This window comes from Bubalus kerabau, chromosome 1 (genome assembly GCF_029407905.1).
Source record: "Bubalus kerabau isolate K-KA32 ecotype Philippines breed swamp buffalo chromosome 1, PCC_UOA_SB_1v2, whole genome shotgun sequence".
NCBI lineage: Eukaryota > Metazoa > Chordata > Mammalia > Artiodactyla > Bovidae > Bubalus > Bubalus kerabau.
The window spans coordinates 167,444,150-167,466,578 of record NC_073624.1 but is presented as its reverse complement, the minus strand read 5'-3'; the positions used below and the strand labels follow the sequence as shown (position 1 = coordinate 167,466,578).

Genomic DNA, 22,429 nt, shown 5'->3' with positions numbered 1-22,429 from the left:
TCCAGCCTCCCTTACAGGGACAGACCGAGGCTGCATGACCTTCTCTGATACAGAAGCCAGAGGAACCCGGAAAGGGCATCAGACCACTGGAGTGCCTGCCAATATTCCCAGCTTCCTGGCAGGAAAACACTTGCGTGGCAAAGCTCCTTTTTAAAGAAATGCTTTATTGCTGCAATTAGACACTCCGTGTATAGTACAAACACACCCCCCCCCACCCATACAGAGAATTATTCAAGCAGTAATACTGAGAAACAGTGAACATACACAAAATGATACAAAACTAGACATTTAGATAACTAGAAAGTTTCTAAGTTGAGGAAAACTTCAAGTGTGAAGTGCCTGTTAGAAACTACACCACACACGCCAGTGTAAATTTGGTCTTTATTAACAATCAACATCCTATAAACATTGCATCTGAATAGGTGATGAGTTGCACAATTTCATTACTTTCAAAACAAAGACAGACGCTTTTGTTTCCCTATGTTTCAGTCTTTCCTTGGGCTAGAGACAGAAGCTGCAAACTTCAGATCAGATGCAAGAGAGAAAGTATCTCAGAAGTGTGTTTGCGTCAGGCGAAATCCACGCCATCGTGGACATTTATCCTGTGTGCCCCAGCCTCCTCCGGCTCCAGGGCCGACCACCGGTCAGGGGGGCAGCTCTACACGAGGCTTTCGGACCCGCCCAGCTGCCCGGGGCCTGTATGTCTGTAGCCAGGTTAGGGCACAGCTGCAGGTTTTGAAACTGGACCCATAAGATTGAAAAGAGTGGACCGAAGCAAAAAAAAAAAAAAAGGCAAGAGACCGTACAGGTCTGGAGGATGAAGCGATCTTTTATAATTTTCAGTAAAATTTTAAACTCAGCCACAAAAGTGCTTCAGTGGAACTACAGTTTGAGGGGAAGCAGAGGCCGAGTCAGAGATGGTTGGCTGGCGACACCCCAGGCTGCTTCCCTCTCCCCCTCGCCTGGCCTTCAGATTCCAGCCCTCCGGGCCCTGAGACCTGCAAGCTTTCCCCACGTTTCTATGATTTGTTCAGTCAGGTGCGAAACGGTGAGGAAATGGGGAATAATTAACTCTTCAAAGCAACGCCCGGCAGGTCCGCAGCCCGCACCAGGTGGCAGCAGAGCGCCTTCACCGGCCTCGCGCCTCACGGTCGGGCCTGCGGGCGGGGGCGGGGGTTAGTTGGGGGTCAGAGGCGGTCAACAGACCCTGCGAGGACAGAAAACGGCCATGGGTAAGCTGTGTGTGTGCCAACCCAGGAAAGACAAGGAGGACATGGGCAGACCATCCACAGGCAGAGGCCTTCAGGAGCTCGGCTGGAGGTGACGGGATGGTGTGAGCGCGCTTCCCGTGAGCGCCTGGGTGGGCCACGGAGCAACGTAAGGGCGCTGGTTATGAAGCCACCTCTGCCACGGGGGGGGCACCAGCCACACTGGCTGGGCTGTCCTGGGGCCATCCCCACCTGAGCACACTCTCCTCTCTATCAGAAGTCTCCGTGCTTCTCAGGGACAGCACAGGGAGCTCCACTGGGGGAAGGGGAATGGTGCCCACTCAGAAATCCAGTATTCCCTGAAGACTCACCTGCCATCAAGAGGGACAAGGGCCCTTGCCCGGGCAGTTCCTAAAGGGCACCGGCAAGGCAGACCTGGGATGTGGCTCTCCTGAGCAGACAGCCTGTAGCTATTTGGCGTCCCCAGGCTGGGAGGGGCGTAGGTAATTGCACTTTGGGGCACAGTAAGCACGGGCACACGCTGGATGTGGCCTGGGAGACGGAGAGGGCGAGTGGACCTATTTCCAGGGTGGGCTATGGCTGGACAGCACCTGCCAGGCCAGAGGAGCCATGGCAGGGCAAAGCCCTCCCCTGAGGCTTTCAAAACAAACCATTCCACGCTGAAATGCAGAGGAATCGTCTTCTGTTTGCTCCTTACTCTTGACAGGTTGGATGAAACACCTGAGGCTCAGAGGATGGAGCGCAGGACCCGGGGCCTCCACCCAAGACATCCAGAGAGCTGCCCACAGAGTAAGTGCCTGGGCACACTCATCTCATACTGCAGAACTCCCTGGGCTGTTTTTCTGGAGTTGACTCTCTTTTGTCTGGTATGATGAAACTGGTCTTTAAAAACAGAATTTTAAGCAGACCTTTTTAAAGGTACAAAGGCCATTTGATGGTAGTGATTTTGGTTTTATGAAAAAATGGTACAGGAGATAATCCCTGACAACAGAATGAACTGAGAGCAGGGCCAGGGGTTCAGCCCAGTTAAGGCGGCAAATGGGTAGGGCTGTGGCTGGGAGCGGGACGCGGTGGGCCGTGGCAGTCTCTGCTCAGTCCTGGCCCTCAGCCAGAGGCAGCCCATCTGCCTCTCTGCCCCGGGCAGCGGCCCACGGAAGGCGCCAGGAGCACGGGCCCCTGAAAGCGCCTTCAGCACGCGCCCCAGCTGGGCGACACATGCCTGCTTCTTCAGTGTGAAGTCAGCACAAACCGGAGAGCTCTGTCTGTAAAGGAATAGTTTTTAAATATTCCGTTTTGTTCTGATACCTCAACTTCCTTTCATTTAGATCTCATGAACCCTTCTTCTTCAGGACTGACAAAAAAAGAAACGTTTAGGGCAGCCCTGTGACAGGAAGACGTGTCATAAAACAGGCTTAAAACCACAAGATTACACTCAAACTGCCATTTACCATCCATTCATCCCACAAAATGTTACGAAAAATGCCTCCGACCTGTTTGTTCTGCTTTACGAGTCCCTTTTATGGACACAGAGTGGAATCACATTTCTTAGCATATATAAGGCAAAAAGGGCTTCAGATCTATTACAGTGTGAAGGAGACAATCAGGGTCACGAAAGGAAGGTGTCTAAATGAGACGTCCTTTCAAATGTCAATCCCGCGTGACACACGTATCACAAAATAAAGATTCTCTTTTTGTAAAGTGCTTTGCTCTGCTTAGTGAATCACTCACCACCACGCACAGAGCACCACGGCCCGTCTGCTCGGGAACTGAAGCAGTGGCAGCCTCCCCAGGCCCTGTTTAGTGGTGGAGAAGCCTCTCCGCAGGGCTGGTCCCCCCCAACAGTTCAGCTAGTGGGCGGGAGGTGGGGCCTGCCGACCAGAAGAGGTGCGGCAGGGCCAGGTGCCGCCTGTTCCCATTCCCCCCTCAGCTCTGGCATCTTGCTCTCTCATCCTGCTCAAGGCTACGAGCCAGAACCCAGCCAGCACCCCATCATGGGGCCACAGGCTCGTCCACCCTCCCTTCCTGTAGACTCGCTGGCAGAAGCAGAACCCAGCCGGGCACAGCTGACATGAGGGTTTTCCAGGAGAGTCACTAAGGAGGGTTTAGAAAAAAGAGAAGCCATTAAAAATAGTCACCTGCCCAGTCTATGCTATTAAAGGCCGTAAGAAAATGTGTACAATGGCAGTAAACAGCTTCCCTCAGCTGTCCTCAGCTGTCCAGGGGCTACAGCCTCCGTGCCATCAGACGTGAATGATCTCTGCTCCAGTGTCTTCAGGCTCTGTGCAACAAGAAGAGTTTGTATCGGAATGACAGACTCCACGTCCATCTTTATTTTCAAAGTTGGGCTCTGGTAGTGCAGGTTTTTCAAAAATACTCCTTTTGCTTGTTTCTGGACAGTTTTGGACATAGATCACTCTGTTATAAGCCTTGAGTCTCCTCCATAGCTGCACGTACACTTTGCACTGAACGTACATGAACAGAAGTCCACCAGTAAAACCAATGGCCACAACCACCAACTTAGTCCAAAAGGGCCACTCTAGGATTCCTGGAAGGAAAAAAACCCGATTAGCCTATCAGCACCCTGGTGGCTCAGACGGTAAAGTGTCTGTCTACAATGTGGGAGACCCGGGTTCAATCCCTGGTTTGGGAAGATACCCTGGAGAAGGAAATGGCAATCCACTCCAGTACTATTGCCTGGAAAATCCCATGGGCAGAGGAGCCTGGTAGGCTGCAGTCCACAGGATCACAAACAGTCAGACACGACTGAGCAACTTCACTTTCACTTTCAGATCTTATTTAAGATATGAAGTAAATGAAACACAGTTTCTGAACCTGTCCTAGCCGCAGATTCTTAACTCATCAAATGCAGTTTTGTGGAGGAGGCATGGACGAGTTCGTCCAGGCCCTTCCATCCTGTGCTTCCAGGGGCATTCGTGGAATTCTCTCCATGATTCCATCTCTCCTGACTGGGTTGTTTGTTTGTTTGTTTGTTTGTTTTAAAGATTTTTTTTTAGTATGAACCACTTCTAAAGACTTTTTATTGCATTTGTTACAATACTGTTTCTACTTTATGTTTTGCTTCCTGGCCGCAAGGCATGCGGGATCTTAGCTCCCTGACCAGGGATCAAACCTGTGCCCCCTGCACTGGAAGGCAAAGTCTTAACTACTGGATTGCCAGGGAAATCCCCTGACTGGGTTATACAAAGTACCAGCACAGCACAAGAAACATCCAAAAAGGATGTATGGCACGTCATAATGGATACCTCCCTCCAGAAGCCCAGACATTGAAGGTCAGACTTGGAAATCAACCTGGAGTAATACCCCCATCCTAAGATCCACTGTGCCATTCAGGATACCCTGGCTGGGCACACCTTTCGTTCTGACCACGTACCTGTTGCCTGCCCCTGCCTGATCTCCTCGGCAGTGCGGTCGATGAGCACGTACAAGGACCAGACCACACAGGTGATGGCGATGACGTGGAAGGTCACGGAGCACATGATCTTCCTGCGCTCGCTGGATGTCATCTGCAGCCTCTCCCACTGGAAAGACAGCAGACAGCCGTGAGGCGCAGGCTCCCAGGGGCTAAGGGGCGCAGGCTCCCGGCCTCGGGGCTACGCCGGGGTGAGAGCTTTGTTGATGGTGAGACTGGCTTCCCTCCCCGCTACCCCTCACCCAAGCTAGATGAATTTCCCCAGACACTGAGTCATTCCCTTTAAACCACGTGGCTTCAACCAGATACCAGGCTCTGGTATTCTGTCGACAGCCAACTTTCTATGCAATGAAGAGAAGCCGGGATCGAGATGATCTATGAATCACCACCAGCAATCCGGTCCCCCTGGCTGCTTATTCCTGCAAGCAGGCATTCACTGGCTTGATAAAAAGATTTTATGGTTTTGGTCCAGATGAAAACAGCATGTTGGGCCAAGACCCAGGTGGCACGCTTTTGTTTCCGTGAGCTGCTGACTGGCGTGAGTGAGGGGAAGAAGGGGGCGGATGGCACCACAGCACGCTAGCAGATGGGCAGGCACTATGGAGTGAAGGTGATGGCGGCAGGCGCTCACTCTTTGGTCCTCTGCTACTCTGGCAGCAACACCGTGAAATCGATGCTAAGAGTTCCTGGTACAAGCAGTCTGTCCCAGTCCCATCTCCTCTAGGAGCTCATTGATTTACTCCAAATAGCCAGATTTTCATTTACTGGTTTCCGAATCAGCAGAAAGCACATAAAGGTAGAGAAAAGAACGAGTGTGAGCGCTGCACATGCCCTGCTGGCCCCAGCCACAGCCTTTCCAGATGGTTCTATGCAGGACAAGCTGAAAGCAGAGCCTTGGGGACCACCTGTATTGGCCACAGTGCCCTAAGACTCGATCGAGGGATCAGGATGGAGTAAGGTACCTGATAAATGATAAAGCTTTTGTGGGGAAGAGCATTGTTTTTAAAGTAGCTTGGGCCTGCCTTCTCTAACATCTAGACTGCTTTCTGCTGCGGTGTGATAGGGTATCTTCACTTGGTTTCCCTCCTAAAACACTCCCCTGAGTTTCTAAGATATACTCAGTTTCAGCCTTCGTCCTCCTCTGAAATGCTCGCCCACCTTTAGGTAGATGCTTTCCTCTGGAGACAATGCGACCCCTCTAGACTCCTTCACTTTCCCTCTAAGTCCGAGTGATCTTTCAAGAACTGCTTCAACACCAAACATTCTATGGTGCTGCCCCACTCTGCTTCCCCAGCACTTCAGTCCACAACGAACACTTCCTTCCTGAATATCTGACCCGCGCTTTCCCTGGAAGTTAGCGTTGTATTGGCACATTAAGTGCTACTACCTGGTTATGTGATTCTCCCTGCAATTTATGTAGTAAAGTTCTGAGATAAGAACAAGCCTTTTATTCTTCCAAACAAAACCTCTCCATATGCTGGGCACAAAGACACATATAGCAGCCAGTCTTTACACAGGAGGGGAGTGCCGGACGAGGCTCCTCTCAGCAAAAGCAAGGACACGAGGCCTGACGAGAGTTGTGCTTCATGTAATGCCCATGGTCCCTACTCTCCCATCTGCCCCCCGCTCCTATCTAGCAAATATTTGTCACAAGTGTATAAAAATACATTTACTACATTAGGCTGTGCTTCGCACAGGAGAGGCACTAATCTCCGCAATGTGGTCCTAACTAGAGGCAAGGCCTGGATAGTTAAAACACGTGAAGTCTAATGCTGACCAAGACTTCACAAAACGGTGTGTGGGCCAGGGCCAAACGACTGATACAGACGAGCAAGCAGTCTTAGATTCAAGGAAAAAGAAAACATGACTGAACAGTCAGAAAGAGCCTTTTCCTGCGAGGAAGGACTTGGAAATCAGCACCAGTAACACGAATGTACACACTGGCCTCCACTTCCGAAAGAAGTGGACCCAAGTCAGCCGTGGCCCACCCAGTCCCAAGTGCTGACTCCAGGGGCTCATCTCTGCGAGACTGAGCCACTGCCGAGGGCGGCCTGCACGCACTTTTCTCAGCGGCTTCAGCTTGGTCTCCATGATGAACTCGTACTTGCACAGCTCGCAGCAGCGCGTGTCAGAGCTCTTGATCCACTGCTGCAGGCAGGTCTGATGCACGAAGTGGAGGCTCCCTGTGCAGCGGCAGGGCGTGATCAGAGGGCTCTCGTCATCCCCTTCACAGTGACAGATCCTGCGGCGGAAGCAAAGTCGGTCCTTACAAGCAGGGCCACACAACAGGGAAGACGACGCTTCAGGGGAAGGTCAGTCCGCCCAAGGAAAATGTTCAGAAATAAACATCACAAAATGACTATAAGCACAAAACATACAAACACAAAAGAAAACAGCTACTGCAAACTACAACTTTCTAGCTTACCGCACCAACAGGGAAAGTCTGGATGGCATTTGGCATCAGAGAGGAAAAAATGATATAAGAAATGACAAAGCAGTCATTTTCGGTAAGACTTTAGAATTTCACTAATAGGCAATGTGGAAGCATCTTCCAGAACTTATGACGTTAAAATAATCAGAGGTAAACTTCCTGTGTAAAACAAAACCAGCACTCTACCTTTCAAAAATACCAGGAACTTGGAATGATGAACATTGCTTGTTAGCTATAATCACTGACCTCACCTTCACACACCACACTACATATTCCCATCCTCTATCAGCAAGTAAACAGAGGAACCACAGAGCTTCTCCTGGACCTGAAAAACCATTATAAGATACTTCCATTTCATTTCTTTTTCAGGACCACTCAGCAATGAGTGAGAAATTTAAATCATTATTTCTAAGGGTGCATGCAGCAGGATGTAGGCACTAACCTCAAGAAACTGAACAGACTTTTGAGAAACAGAAGGGCCTTTTCCAGTAGCTGGAGAGCAGGTAGGGATACCTGGCCTAAAAGGAGCTGGGCTCTGGCCCAGCCCAGGCTCTCAGCTGTTTGTGTCTATGAGGGCGGCATCTGACCCAGCTGTTGAAAGAAATGATAGCTGATCCTGAGGAGGGGACGCTGTGGAAAGGTTAGAATGGAGAAGAAGGCTAAGAGTGGCAACAAAAGGGAATTCTGAAAGCTTCTGGTGGCCTGACAAGGATGCTACACCCGGGAAGATAAAGTTGGGAAGTGGGTGAGGACCTGGGCAGAGGTGGCTGCATCCAAGTTAAAGAGAAGGAAGGAAGCAGCTGCTGGAGGACAGCCCTTCCCCCGCACGTGGTGCTGCAGGTGGAGCAGGGGGCCAAACGAGGCCCAGAGGGGAAGCCAACACTTAACATCTAGACCATCAAGCTGGAAGACTGGAGGTACTATTCCTTCTTCCACTTTCTTTATGCAAACGCTACTTTTTTTGGTTGAGAAGAGTCAGCTTGGCCTTTAATATGTGTAGCTTCTTCATCTTTTACCATCTATGAGACTATCTTGGGGACCCATGTCATAGAAATTGGATTTTCAAATGAATCAATAATCTATTCTTCTGGAGAAAAACTATTAATCTGTAACTGTGTACAACTGCCTATACATTCTCTGGAAACTTCACATATTAAAGCAAGATGAGGCCGTGGAGCTACGGGGAGCAGAGGTGGCCAGGATGCTGGTTCTCGGCAAACCAACCTGCAGGCATCCCCTGCTGTGGACACAGGGGAGAGGCGGGGGCCCTTTTCAGAGGTGGGGGAAGGACAGTCCAGGTCACTGTCCTTCTCCGCGGAGCAGAGGGGCGCCCGCAGCAGCCTGCTCCTCAGCTTTGCAGACGTGCTGTCCTCAAAGACGTCGTCATCACCCATCTCATCGGAGCAGAAGCCGGCGCTCCCAGCCAGCCTGCTGGAGGACTTGGCAGGCTGTGGGCTGCTGGCGCGGCTCTCCAGCTCATGGAAACGGTGCAGGCTGCTGCTGCTCGAGCCGCGCGAGAGTGAGAGCAGGTACCGCAGCAGCCTCCGGCTTCGGGACAGGGCCTCGCCATCCGCCTTCTCGTCCAGAAGCAGGACATGTGTGCCCCCCTTGCTGGCTCCTGCCTCTGAGGCTGCTGAACGATTGGCAGAAAGGGATGAAACACAAGAATGTTTGGAACTGCCCAGGGCTTTGCGATTCAGTATTCTTCTTTCTCTCTGGTGGAACCTGTTGGTTCTGAGACATGGGTCCTGAGGGAGTACCAATTTCCCTTCAGAGCAGGTTCTCTCCACATAGTCAAAACTTTCCAAGGCATCCTGGGCGTTCTCACCCACATCGTTTAGGGATTTTGAGAACTTGAGCGTTCTTCTGGCTCTGGTATTCTTAGTAGGCTTCAAGGCCTGGACCCACTCTGAACCACAGGAATTCCTCTTTGACGCCTGCACTGTGTCTCGACAGACAGCTGTCACAGTGAGCCCTCGGGTCAGAGGACTCTGGCAGGGAGGAGCTTTCAAGACAACAGCAGACGGCACGGGACTGTGGCGACAACACTCAGAAAACACCGCGCTGGATGCAGAGAACGGGGGTAAAAGCACAGAAAGTAAAACGGTATTAAAGACAGCAGACGCCAGAGTGAAGAAATGAGACTCGCATGGTAACCTGGTGAGCACAGAGCACATCAAACCAGGCTGACTGTTTGAGCAGAGGCATAGGGAGACTCAAGAATCTGCAGACATTAACGCGCGTCCCCAGGATGCAACGAGCCACGGTAGCGTGCAGAGTGTTACCTGCAGATGTCCTGACTGGAGGGCGTGACAGAAGCGCGAGGGAAGGAGGACACTGGAGCCGACGCCACCGAGGAGCCCGCAGCCTGCAACACATAGCTCTGGTCAGTGTTAGGAAGAGCCAGGGGGCCACGAACACCACCTCCTGAATGGCACTGGGCCTGCTGCTGCCCACGGCCCAGTGAGCCGTGCTCGTATCAGGTCCCTACGAGCCAAGGCAAGAACAGAACAAGCAGCATTCTTCTTTTCTCAGATGAAGGTAAAACTGTAGACAAGAATACCTGAGAGCGTGGAGCAGCAGCATCCACCTTGTATGGATTCAATGGGCATTCATCTTCTAAGCACCTAAACTGAAATTAGCTCGTACATAAGCCGAGAAACCGAGCCCACAGGTACCTGCAAACACAAAAGGACCGCGAGGCGCCTTCCCTGTGGCCTTACTCCCCAGCCGGCACTCTCTACCCCCGTGTCTGCGGCCATCCTTGGGCCCTGCGGCCTTACTTCCCCGGCCGGTACTCTCTACCCCCGTGTCTGGGGCCATCCTTGTGGAGGTTGGCAGGACACAACAGCCCTCACCACTTGGCAGTGGGTCCATGAACCCCCAAACCCCTGCCAGCGCTCCTTACACAAAGGGGAGACTCCCTGAACTGCCAAACTTAGAGAAAAGATCCGGGAGGGTGAGGAAATACCACGGTGGAAAGAAAAGCAGAGGAGAGTAATACGAACAGGGAGTACAGCTGAGCTGTGGCTGCAGGACGACTGTTCTGGGCGTCCCCCAACATCCACTCAAGCCCCTACGGGGCACCTGCGAGGCCTCATCAAGACTGAGTCCTGAGCTTCCTCGGCCCCCGCAGCGGCAAGTGCGCTCTTCCCTCCTCAGGACAGCTATTCTGAGGGAGCAGCTGCTCCGTGCAACCTCAGGGGCCACGCAGAGACAGCACTGAGTCTGTTACCACTGAGTCTGTTACCAGTCTGACACCAAGCCAGCATGTCCTCCCCACCCGCCCCAGGCCCTGTCCCTTGATTCTGGAAAGCCCCACTCTTGCGAAGTGTCGCCCCCAGGGCATGCTCTCATCCCAGCACTGCAGCTAAGGAACCCCTGACTTGCAACACCAACCCCCCTGCCTAGTATGTGCATCAGCCTGGACAGAACCAGAGAGAACCGGCACTCTGCCTGAGGTGTTCATTGCATAGTGACTCCTGTTCCTCAACATGGAGATGAAACATCATTGTAAACCCAAGTCAACCTTGGGTTTGACTTGATCCGTGAAGTTACACGTTATCATGCCACGTGTATATGCCAAAATTACGTAGCATTACTCAACAATCACATCTTCTGAGTCACCAAAGAATCCACATTTATTTTCTAAAAGCATTTCTGGTCAAAGTTCTTAAGAATCTAACGTTTATTTGGAGCCAGAAATATGACATTCCCCCAAATGATCTTTCACTTCTTGGTTATGATTCTTTCTAAAACAAGGGGGGGGGGGCTCTCAACACTTTGATACTACATTCCCGTTGCATGAGCTACGCACTGCCCACACCCCACTTTCTCCTGTGCCCTCCTCCCAGACAGCTGTCACGGGCTCCTCTATTCTCCCGACATGGGAACAGGGAGCATTTACTGTTACATCACAGGGAGGCGGGCCAAGGAGGGCCACACTAACGTCCCTAGCTCCTACAATCGGCTGGGTCTCTGATATTCAGTCCCAACCCTACTCTGAGATGGACAGCCTCCTGGAACTTCTCGTTCCCTTCTTTAACCTGTGAGGGTGACCAGTTTTGTTCAGGATCTGTAGGCGGGGCCAAAACCCGGTCACGGTGTAGAGAATGAGCCTCCCCAAGCAGACCTGGGGGGAAGGGAGGACAGGAAGGTCGGTTCACGCCCTGTGCCCTCACACACCTCCCTGGGCCCTCAGATCTGCTTCCTCGAGGTTGCTGGGTCAAGCTGAGTCGCTCGGACTAAGGCAGAGAAGGAAGCGCCCTCGCCACGTGAGGATCGGCCAAGGGCGTGCTCATCCAGACACAAGGCAACGTCTTGTTATCACCTTCCCTGTTGCATGCTGAGGCCCGGAGCCTCAGGAAACACACATACGGTCTGATTCTGCAGAGAAGGCAGACCCTGTGAAAGGAGAGTTGGGTCTTATCCGCAGAACGCGATGCTCCCAGGGTCAGTGTCCTTGAGAGGAGGCAGGGGTCAGATGGGAAGCTGAAATCAAGACAGATGCTCTCTTACTGCTATTCTGAACCTCGAGTAATTCACACGAGAAAGGGGCATCCAGGGGAACAAGGCACACCGTCCCAGGCCCCGAAGGGGGCACGGCTTAGCAGCAGGAGGGAAGAGCCTCAGGGCGGAGCGAAAGCCTGCACTGAGGAGGCCAGACTGCCACGCCCCTGACGTCCGCCACCCTTCCCGTGGGCCTCCTGTCTCAGGCGTGCCACGGGGACTCCCACAGTCGTGTCTGCACTCGCAGCGGCCCTGCCACCCGGCTCCGTCTGCCTCTATCTGTGCCCCACGCTCACTCCATCCTCTGATCCCACAAAGGACAGCACAAGACGCTCTCAGCAGGCAACATCCAAGCCTCAACAAGCCTCCCACTAGCAGAGGCAAACTCTCCATTCTTATGAGATCAGGAGGCTTTGGGAAACTATTAATTTACATACATACAAACCAACAAATGCCTTATCCTTCTCAAGAGCAAGAAAATGAGCAAGACTCACAGGGCCATCACAGCCCATTCCTTGCATTACCAGCTAGAGAAGAGCACGTGGTGAAGGTCAGGACCAGGCCTCCTGCAGAATGATCCCCGAGCACAGCGACAGCATCTTTCAAGGGCTCAACTTGTTGCTGGTACCAGGCTGAGTAAAATCTATCGACCTACCCAGAAGGATTTAATGGCGACAATGAAATGAGGAAGACAGCTTCAAACACAGTTCCAGGGTCCAACCAGGGGGGTCTAGGTAAGTCAAGCAGCTGCAGTCCCCTCTCAGACGCTCAGCCAAGAGCTCCCTAGCCCCTCCGGACAGCAACAGCGAGTGGGGTAACATGTGGGAGGTTGTGGGGCAGTGCTGGCTTAAGGGAGAAGGAGACTGTGCCCACAGAACACGGGGAACATACTTTCCCCTCCTCGAGGGAGGATCAAACCACACACGACTCTGCAGTTACTGACAAGAGGTGTGAATGTTCATAACGAGAACATTCAAATGTATTGAGAAAACTGAAGCCCTCTGTTCCTGAAGTTCTTGGTTGGTTCTCAAACAAGAGACATTCCAGTCACGAAAAAGAATGTAAAGCAATCTCACTGCAAAAAAATTTTCATAAAAATCCCCTTTTTTTCAGATGTTGTAATCAATTATGCCCAAACAAACCTCTGGATTCTGTCTAGGCATGAATCCCGGTTGCTCTTATTTCTCAGCAATGACAAGTTTGTTTTGCTGTTCTCAAGTCACTTAATGGTGGCTTTTCTATCAACTCACTGTTCCAAATGATTTTATCAAGGCTGCCAAGCACTTACAGCCAACAGAAAACTTTCCACATGTCCCTGGTAGAAGGTGGCATGCCCCTCCACCTCTGCTTCCCTCTAAGAGGACAAAGCACCACTGGGGGGCCTGTCGAAACAGACTCGCCACGTAGCGTCCTCGGTCCCTGGAAGGAACTCAGCAACGTGGCACTGGAGAGGACTTCCTTCCTGAGGGACACCAGCTGCGCCTTCCCTCACCCTAACCTTCCCCACCGGCTTTTTGCTTCACTTCCTTCCCTTGCTCCTTTTACTACACTACTTTCCAACCTCCCTCTCGGCCACTTCCTCCTCCTTCTCTATTGCAGAACTCCACTGGGCCCTTCTGCGTTTACCAGCAAAGCTATTTTTAATACATTTTGTGCTCTCCTAAAAGTGAATCTGCCCACCTGATTTTCATCACCAGGTGTAGGGCCACAGGAAATGGTCTGGTTGGGCCTGTCTGCTTTTTAAGCCAGGAGGAACTTGAGGAAGGACTATAGAAGGAGATACAGAGGGCATGTGTTTACAACGGATCTCAAATTACAGCATATCAAGCAATGACTTAATCAAAAAAATGGGAAAGGAAATACAGACAGCTCTTACAACATAAGAAGATGCTTAGCCTTTCTCACAACGAGAAATAAAAATTAAAGCTCAAATGAGAAATGCCTTCGTCATTAACAAGAGTTTTTTAAAAAATCAAATACCCACGTTGGCAAAAGTATGAGCTAACAATCACTCTCACACATTGCTGGTGTGAAAGCAACCTGGTAAACCTCCCACCTAAGATGGCAATTTGGCAATTTCACTCAGAATTACAAATGCATGTGCACTGTGTCCCAGCAACTCTTCTTTTAAGAATTCATCTTTACACATATGCAAGAAAAGGTTTGTACAAAACTGTCTGGGGGCAGAGGGCTGGCGAGCCGTGACTTGGGCTTGGACACGAACGTCAGTAGCAGTAGCGCAGGCCGCCGCACTCCTGTGCTTCCACCAAAAACAAAACCCGAGCGCAAAATGAGTGTTGTGAGAGCCATGTGTATTTCCTCCTGTAGAAGAATATGGCTAAATTAAGAAAGCACGTTACATTGTCAGCATAGAGATTTTGGAAGTGAAGAGTTCTGACAGCTACCAAGAGAGAGGTTTTTCCTCTACAAAGATGGCATTTGCCACCTGTATCAGATTGTTATTATCCTGTTAACAAATTACCACAAACTTAGTGGCTCAAAACCACAAATATGTCATCTGACCCACAGCGCGATGCGACCCTCTGCTCAGGGCCTCCCTTCTCTGCGGAGGCTCTGGGGAAGAACGCACTCCCACGTCCATTCAGGCCGCTGGCAGAAGGCAGTTCCCAGCAGCTTTAGGACTGAGGACCCATTTACTTCCTGGCTGTCAGCCAGGGGCTGCCTGCATTCCCCATCCATCCTTCCCCATCTTCAAGCCCACTCTTGCTTCCAGTCTCTGCCCCCAGGCAGGGAAAGCTCTCTGCCTTTAAGAGCTCACATGATTCCTTGACAATGATCTTGTCAGCAATATTTCTCATCACACTGACAAGCTTCGGGCATCAGAGTGCGACATCTTGGGGCGGGGTGGGGGGTGGCACTTCAGAAATTCTGCTTACCAGACCACCTTACCTTTACTTTCTGCTCAGGAAGTTACTAAATGCTTCTGCCCTCCTGCCCTCAAAGCAGGAGATAGAGATCGGGTCCTTACTGCCACTCAGCAGGTCTGACTTCAAATAATAAAACCAAATAGCATCTCACTTGGTGTTTAGACACTGCAACGTACAAACTGAGGAAGCCTTTCAGCGAACTTTCTGCTCAGCGCAGAAGTTTCTCCGTGAAAAGAAATGCTTCATTCTGAGAGATTCTTGATTTCTAAAAATAAACACCCAGTTGTATTCAACTTCCAAGATGATCTACAGTAAAAGGACAGGCCAGTTCTGCGGCTGCTGATAAATACATGTTGGCTCCTGACCAAGGGCTGTGCCAAGAATGAGCTTTCTCAATAGCAATTAATTAAAACTGACCATTAAAAAAGTCAATATAGAATATGTACAATATAGAATTCATGGAGGAGAGTGTACTGAATTCTAAAATGATTTCCATTACAAATGACTCTCAGTATTGTCTGGTGAGTAGCACAAACACTGAATTCTTTTCTTTGGTGGCCTTTTAGAGAGGGTTGGAATTACGTGAATAACAATATATCCCCAGCATAATGAGGGGCCTATGTCACAGCGCTGCTAGAGGGAGAGCACCAGCTGAAGGGGCTCTGCCACGGCCCATCTCACAAAGCAGGTCTTTAAGCTACTGTTAGGAAACTTGCAAATATAACTTGTTTTCAATAAATTATATTGAAAGCAATAGTTTCTGAGCAAAGATGGATTCACATTCCCAGAAGCTCCAATTGTAACCATGTAAAGACCCCCAAGTCATTAGAGATCAAATTGCCAACATTCGTTGGATCATAAAAAAAGCAAGAGAGTTTCAGAAAAACATCTATTTCTGCTTTATTGACTATGCCCAAGCCTTTGACTGTGTGCATCACAACAAACTGGAAAGATCTTAAAGAAATGGGAATACCAGACCACCTGGCCTGCCTCCTGAGAAATCTGTATGCAGGTCAAGAAGCAACAGTTAGAACTGGACATGGAACAACAGACTGGTTCTAAATAGGAAAAGGAGTACATCAAGGCTGTATATTGTCACCCTGCTTATTTAATTTATATGCAGAGTACATCATGAGAAACGCTGGGCTGGAAGAAGCACAAGCTGGAATCAAGATTGCCGGGAGAAATATCAATAACCTCAGATATGCAGATGGCACCACCCTTATGGCAGAAAGCGAAGAACAACTAAAGAGCCTCTTGATGAAAGCAAAAGAGGAGAGTGAAAATGTTGGCTTAAAACTCAACATTCAGAAAACTAAGACGATGGCATCCAGTCCCATCACTTCATGGCAAATAGATGGGGAAACAATGGAAACAGTGGAAACAGTGACGGACTTCATTTTTGGGGGCTCCAAAATCACTGCAAATGGTGACTGCAGCCATGAAATTAAAAGATGCTTGCTCCTTGGAAGAAAAGCTATGACCAACCTAGACAACATATTAAAAAGCAGAGACATTACTTTGCCAACAAAGCTCCATCTAGTCAAAGCTGTGGTTTTTCCAGGAGTCATGTATGGATGTGAACGTTGGACTATAAAGAAAACTGAGCACCAAAGAATTGATGCTCTTGAACTGTGGTGCTGAAGAAAACTCTTGAGAGTCCCTTGGACCGCAAGATCCAACCAGTCCATCCTAAAGGAAATCAGTCCTGAATATTCATTGGAAGGACTGATGCTGAAGCTGAAACTCCAATACTTTGGCCACCTGATGCGAAGAACTGACTCATTTGAAAAGACCCTGATAGTGGTAAAGATTACATGCGGGAGGAAAAGGGGACAACAGAGGATGAGATGGATGCATGGCATCACCGACTCAAAGGACATGAGTTTGAGTAAGCTCCAGGAGTTGGTGATGGACAGGGAAGCGTGGCATGCTGTAGTCCATGGAATCGCAAAGAGTTGGACACGATGGAGCAACTGAACTGAACTGAATTCACCAGAAATACCATGGTAGAAGGGCTGGGTTTCTGAGTCATTTACTACTCAAAAGGACCCTTTACTACTACAGACTTCTTTTAAATATTTAACTTTTCAAATATAACTGAAATACATTTTTATTTCCAAAAATTCTTGGAGAAAATTCTGAGGTGGTAGCAAAAGCAGTGGCTTTTGACTCCAAAGTCCTCAGTCTGTGTGTGTTCTGGGGCCACCTGGCTAAGCACACCACCTCCCAAGGGCACACCACTCGGCACAGGAATTTAATCATTTAAAAATCAGGCCAACAATCCATAGGGCTGCTACGAGGGTCTTATAAAATCAGAGATCCAGAAATGTGACACACCATTCTTGGAAAGCCCCCACTGAGGAGAAGGCTTCCAGCTATACTCCTAGCTGCTGCTCGCTGGTCTGCAGAGTGAACTTTCAGGTGTTTCTGCGATGAACTGCCCCGTTCCAACAGGCTACCACCGTCCACTCACAGGGGATGAAAAGTTTCTGCTCAGGCTACTCACCTGGCAGGTAAACCTTTGCCCTGGGAATTGCAACTGAGAGGAACTCGGAGACAAGATGAACTCAAACTTAATACTAAGGCTCTTCCTCTAAAGCCAACATGTTAGGTAACAAATGAAATCAGTAATCCCTTTAAGCACATGCCCTCCCTGACCCAAAATCTAAAAGAATATTCAGAGACCTGCCTGAAACCCCACTGCTGCCTCAACATCCCAGCCCCACCTCCCTCTCTGCTCTGTGACTCGGCACCGGCCTCCACCTAGCATCTCACCCACCCCTGCCTCTTCCTGGGGTGCTCTCACACCCCACCCAGCATGACTGGCCCTTCCTCGGCTTCCTCCCCAAAAAAGGCTTTCCACCCCTATTATTCACTATCTGTGCACCCTGTTCACTTCTTCCCTGGCACCGTCAAGGTTTATAGGAAGATGTTACAGAACAACACGTTGGTTCATAAGTCGCTGCTGTTAAGTCCTGCATGGCGCCTTGCACACAGGAGGTGTTCAATGAACACTTGTTGAATGAATAAAACAAGGACACTCTGGAGCAACTGCATCTCTATTAATATGTCTAAAACAGAGGTTCTCGAACTAGTTGGTCTCAGGGTCACTTTACACACTGAAAGAAAGAAAAACCAATGAGGGCCCCAAAGAGCGTGTGTTTATGTAGGTTACATCAACCAAAGATTAGAAACTCCTAGACACAAGACTACCAGCTCATATGCTGTTAGTGACAGACAGAAGATACCATCTTGCATGCCACTCAGACTCTGGAAACTCCACTGTACACTTGTGAGACAGCGAGAGTAACACAAGCAAATCATGTCTTCATATTATTATGAAACCAGTTTTAGCCTGGTCCCTTATTCTGCCAGGGGGTCCAGAACAAAACTGAAAGCTGCTGGTCTAAAGCTATAACCAAAAACTCAACTGTAACAAATCAGGAGGAAGAAGAAGAAAATACAGTCAGTCAATTTGTGCAAAAGGAGAGCCAAATAGCAAGATATTGACCATGGAGCATCATCAGGACCCAAAGTGAGGCTACATGGTATTCATGATACACATTAAGCAGGCTGTCACCTCTTGACGCCATTAACCCTGCCAATTCATTCTCCTTGTTTCTATTGAATGAAATAAGTTCATTGTCTTTGAGATAGCTGCTTTCTTCAGTATAAATTGAGAAAGGCACATCTGCCTTATACTTAACCCACAGGTCTGAGTAAACTGTCTATCACTGGTTAACTGTGTATTCAGAAACAGAAGGAGAACTTGATCGTGACGATCAAATCAAGGTGTGTGGCCAGCGAGTCGCCACCCTAAGGCTGTGTTTACATCTGACGTGTGACATTCTGCTCCTCCTCATTCCTAGCTAATGGCAACACTAATAGGAAAACATTCAAGAGCTCTAGGCAAGCTCTGCTTGCCAAACAAGAGAACAGCTATAATTTTAAGTGTTCATTACATATGTCCAATCTGACCTCTCCCCAGGAATATGTGATTAACCAGAGGCAGGCACATGATTCTTGAGATACTTGAATAAAATTATGCAGAGCTCTAAAATATTCCGCTGGGTACGAGCCTTCGGAAACTGCTGGAGCTCAGTCACCTCACCTGGCCGCAGGGAGGAGGAGGCACACGTGCTCCAGGCTTCGTGAGCAACGCCCAGCTTGCCACTGCCATCTCCCTGTGGGAAGCACTGCTCATCGTGAACTTGTTCAAGAAATTGTGTCACCTGGACCAAATCCAGTTCCCAGAGTTGAATGAGAGTGCTCCCCTCGGGGTAAGCTAATGCCGTGTCTGGGCGCTGCGCTGTCCTGCAGATAACTCTCCCAGAGAGGTGTCAGCAGAGGCTCGAGGAAGCACAGCGCCCACAGTGAACCCGGCCTAAGCTGGTGCCTGTATCTTAAAAAATTTCATTTGGATAGAGTGAATTCAAGCCTCCCGAGGGAATCCTAATCTTCCTCTAAAGGATTTCTGGTCAAAGTACAGTGGTCCTCAGGGCTTCTCTGGTGGCTCAGTGGTAAAGAATCTGCCTGCCCTTGCAGAAGACGCACGTCCAATCCCTGGGTCTGGAAGATCCCCTGGAGAAGGCAATGGCAACCCACTCCAGTATTCGTGGCTGGGAAATCCCGTGGACAGAGGAGACTGGCGGGCTACAGTCTATGGGGTCACAAAGAGTCAGTCACGACTTAGCGATTAAACAACAATATGCCAAGTTGCTTCAGTCTTGTCTGACTCTGTGTGACCCAACGGACAGCAGCCTGCCAGTTTCCTCTGTCCATGGGATTCTCCAGGCAAGAATACTGGAGTGGGTTGCCATGCCCTCCTCCAGGGGATCTTTCTGACCCAGGGATCGAACCCACTTCTGTCTCCTGCACTGACAGGTGGGTTCTTTACCACTAGCACCACCGGGAGGCCCCCCCAACAGTGGTCCTCACCGGAACAGCCCCAGCCAACACGGCCCCAGGGTTTACAGGCGCCTGCAACTGGATGTCCAGGAGAGCCATCACTCCTACTGACTAAGGCTGCAAATACCTTCCTTTTATCTCTACCTAAAGCACTGGATTTCCCAAGAAGGTGACAAACCAGTTTTCTACTACAGTTTAACCCCATCCTGGCCAGCTCCTTTCAACCCTTTAAGTCCTGTTGTAAGCATCCCCTCCTCAGCCAGGCCTTCCCTGAGCAGCCCTTCCAACTCTGGTGCCTCATAATTTTGTACCTTAGCCCCTTTTCTTTCCCATTCATGATTCTGCCTAAAGGTATTTTATGGACATCTGCTTGTTCCTCTCTCCTCTGTTTAGCTCAGCATTCAAAGCGTAATGTCTGGCACAGAGTTATGTGCAGACAAAATCTGAACTCATGTAATACTCCTAAACACTGCACTGGGCCTCCTTGTACACCTGACAGTTGAGGGGACTTTATGCCAGGTGATGAGACAGCTTGCAGGTGGGGGCAGTAACGGTACAATACCCCTGGACAGGGAGTCAGGTCACCTCACCCTTACATGGCAGGCCTTCCAGGAGCAACCTCTGTGACCACCCGAGTCCCCTGGAAGGCCACATCAGTACCTGGGTGCATGCCCCCACCAGCTCACGCTCCAAGTAACCCAGGAGTGATGGCCACCAGTCAGAGGCTGCCCATCACTCCGACAGCAGAGACCCACCTCACGCCCTCCCTTCTCTCCAACACAAAGCCTCCCAAACCCCACTGCCTGTGAGAGCTCTAGACCACAAAGGGCAGAGTCAGCACCAGCGGTGGTTGACAGAGTACGCGTTTAGGCGACGTAACGAAGAACATTTTGTAAGCTTTTTAAACGGAGCGCAACGCAGACTGCACGTGATTGAGTGACATGAGCACAGACCAGCCTGAAACCCGGGCACAGGCCGAGTCGGCAGGAAGCGTCTCTTGACAAAAACAAAACCTCGGGTAGCATAACCTGTCCGTAGACTGACCTCCCCTTGTGTCCTCTAGTTCAAGGGTAGGAAGCATCTGCTTAAGTATATCTGCCACACTGAAGACAAGAGTTTTACACGTCTTGGCCTAAAAGTAGCCCCAAATAACAGGCTTGTTTTATAAACAGAACAAGACGGCGCTGCTTCTCAGGAGCCAGTGCCACAGCAGCCCCGCCCTCTGCTCTCCAGCCCCGTTCATCCTGCTCATCCCTAACACGCTTACAGAGAAGGCGACGGCACCCCACTCCAGTGCTCGTGCCTGCAAAATCCCATGGACGGAGGAGCCTGGTGGGCTGCAGTCCATGGGGTCCCTAAGAGTCGGACACGACTGAGCAACTTCACTTTCACTTTTCACTTTCATGCATTGGAGAAGGAAATGGCAACTCACTCCAGTGTTCTTGCCTGGAGAACCCCAGGGATGGGGGAGCCTGGTGGACTGCCGTCTATGGGGTCGCACAGAGTCGGACACGACTGAAGTAACTTAGCAGCAGCAGCAACATACTTAAGGAAGCTTTTGCAACAAAATTTCGTGCTGAGATCACTGCGAAGTTAGCTGTGTGCACAAACAAGACTCCCCACTCCTGAAGTTTTCTTTTGATCCCAGTGAAGTGTGCAGGAATTCCTGCTGTTGAAATGCAAGAAGCCCAAATCTCCTTTCTGCACTATGGAAAAAAAGCTTTGGGCTTTCACAGTTCTTCATTAACTCTGAAGTAACACTATAACTAAAAAACAAAGTTAAAGTCGCTCAGTGGTGTCTGACTCTTTGCAACCCCATAGACTGTACAGTCCATGGCATTCTCCAGGCCGGTACACTGCAGTGGGTAGCCTTTCCCTTCTCCAGGAGATCTTTCCAACCCAGGAATGGAACCCAGGTCTCCCACATTACAGGCAGATTCTTTACCATCTGAGCCACAAGGGAAGCCCAAGAATACTGGAGTGGGTAGCCTATCCCTTCTCCAGATCTTCCAGACTCAGGAACTGAACCGGGGTCTCCTGCATTGCAGGTGGATTCTTTACCAACTGGACTATCAGGGAAGCTATACCTCAATTAAAAAATACATTATTGTTAAAAAATGCTAACCACCACCTGAGCTTGATTCAGCAAGTCACAGTAGTAACATCAAAGACCACCAATCACAGATCACCATAACAAATACAATAATAATAACAAAAAGCTTGAAATATTTGGAGAATTACCAAACTGTGACGCAGAGACAAGTGGGCAGATGCTGTTGGAAAATGGTGCTGACTGACTGCCTCGAAGCAAGGTTGCCACAAACCTTCAAAAGTGTAATAAAGTGAAATGCAATAAAACAAAGCCTGCCTGCAATTCTTCAATCAGCAGTGAAATAATAATAAGACTCTCCTGATCCAATCAATTGAAGGTCTCCAGGGCTGAACCAAGTTTAGCAAGAGTCACTTTATTTATTGACTCACAACATTGAGGAAGCCGCCACACAGCTTCTGGCAAACATTATCGCTAAGACTCACGACAAGCCTGAAGGTCACATTATTATCCTAATTTTACTCCTCAAAAAATTAAAGTTCAGAGGAGTGTCCTTACTCAAAGTCACATGGCTGGTAAACCTTTGTTCACCTTACCCTAAAACCCTCACCAAGTACCTCAGAAGGCCCACACCCCAGGTCTGTGCCAAGCCCATAAAATGTTCCTCTAGACACTGTTGCAGAGTTGTGTCTAGAGAAACATTTTGGACAGCTCCTTCAAAAAGTCAGAGGTCAACACTGGCCATTTTATTCTGACACTAACGATGCACCATTGCACAGTTCTACAGCTCCTGCATTCCTGGCTGAAGGAACAGCAAAGGGAAGAAAAGGAGGCTGGGACAGCTGACAGTATTCACTGAAAGGTATTTATATGAGGGGGCTAAAGCCACCCCCACTGATCTGGGGGAAGGCTTCCTAGGTGGCGCAGCGGTAAACAACCTGCTTGCCAATACCGGAGACGTAATGAGATGCGAGTTTGATC

General features: G+C 49.8%; 1 protein-coding gene across 13 annotated transcripts in view; it reads right to left on the bottom strand.

Annotated features, from left to right (window-relative positions):
* Positions 1-363: 363 nt before the first annotated feature.
* The window catches only part of MARCHF8 (membrane associated ring-CH-type finger 8), a 107,130-nt gene continuing 85,064 nt past the window's right edge, over positions 364-22,429 (bottom strand). For 12 of the 13 annotated variants that reach the window (XM_055538826.1, XM_055538825.1, XM_055538846.1 and 9 more), the window contains 4 exons: positions 9,376-9,458; positions 6,721-6,901; positions 4,621-4,768; positions 364-3,774 (listed from right to left, as the gene is read on the bottom strand). In XM_055538826.1, the coding sequence (XP_055394801.1) occupies positions 3,470-3,774; positions 4,621-4,768; positions 6,721-6,901; positions 9,376-9,458 (717 nt within the window). In that variant the 3' untranslated portion in view covers positions 364-3,469. Of the gene's footprint in view, positions 3,775-4,620; positions 4,769-6,720; positions 6,902-8,314; positions 9,155-9,375; positions 9,459-22,429 lie in introns of all 13 variants that reach the window. The other variant, XM_055538913.1, reaches the window with a different exon arrangement.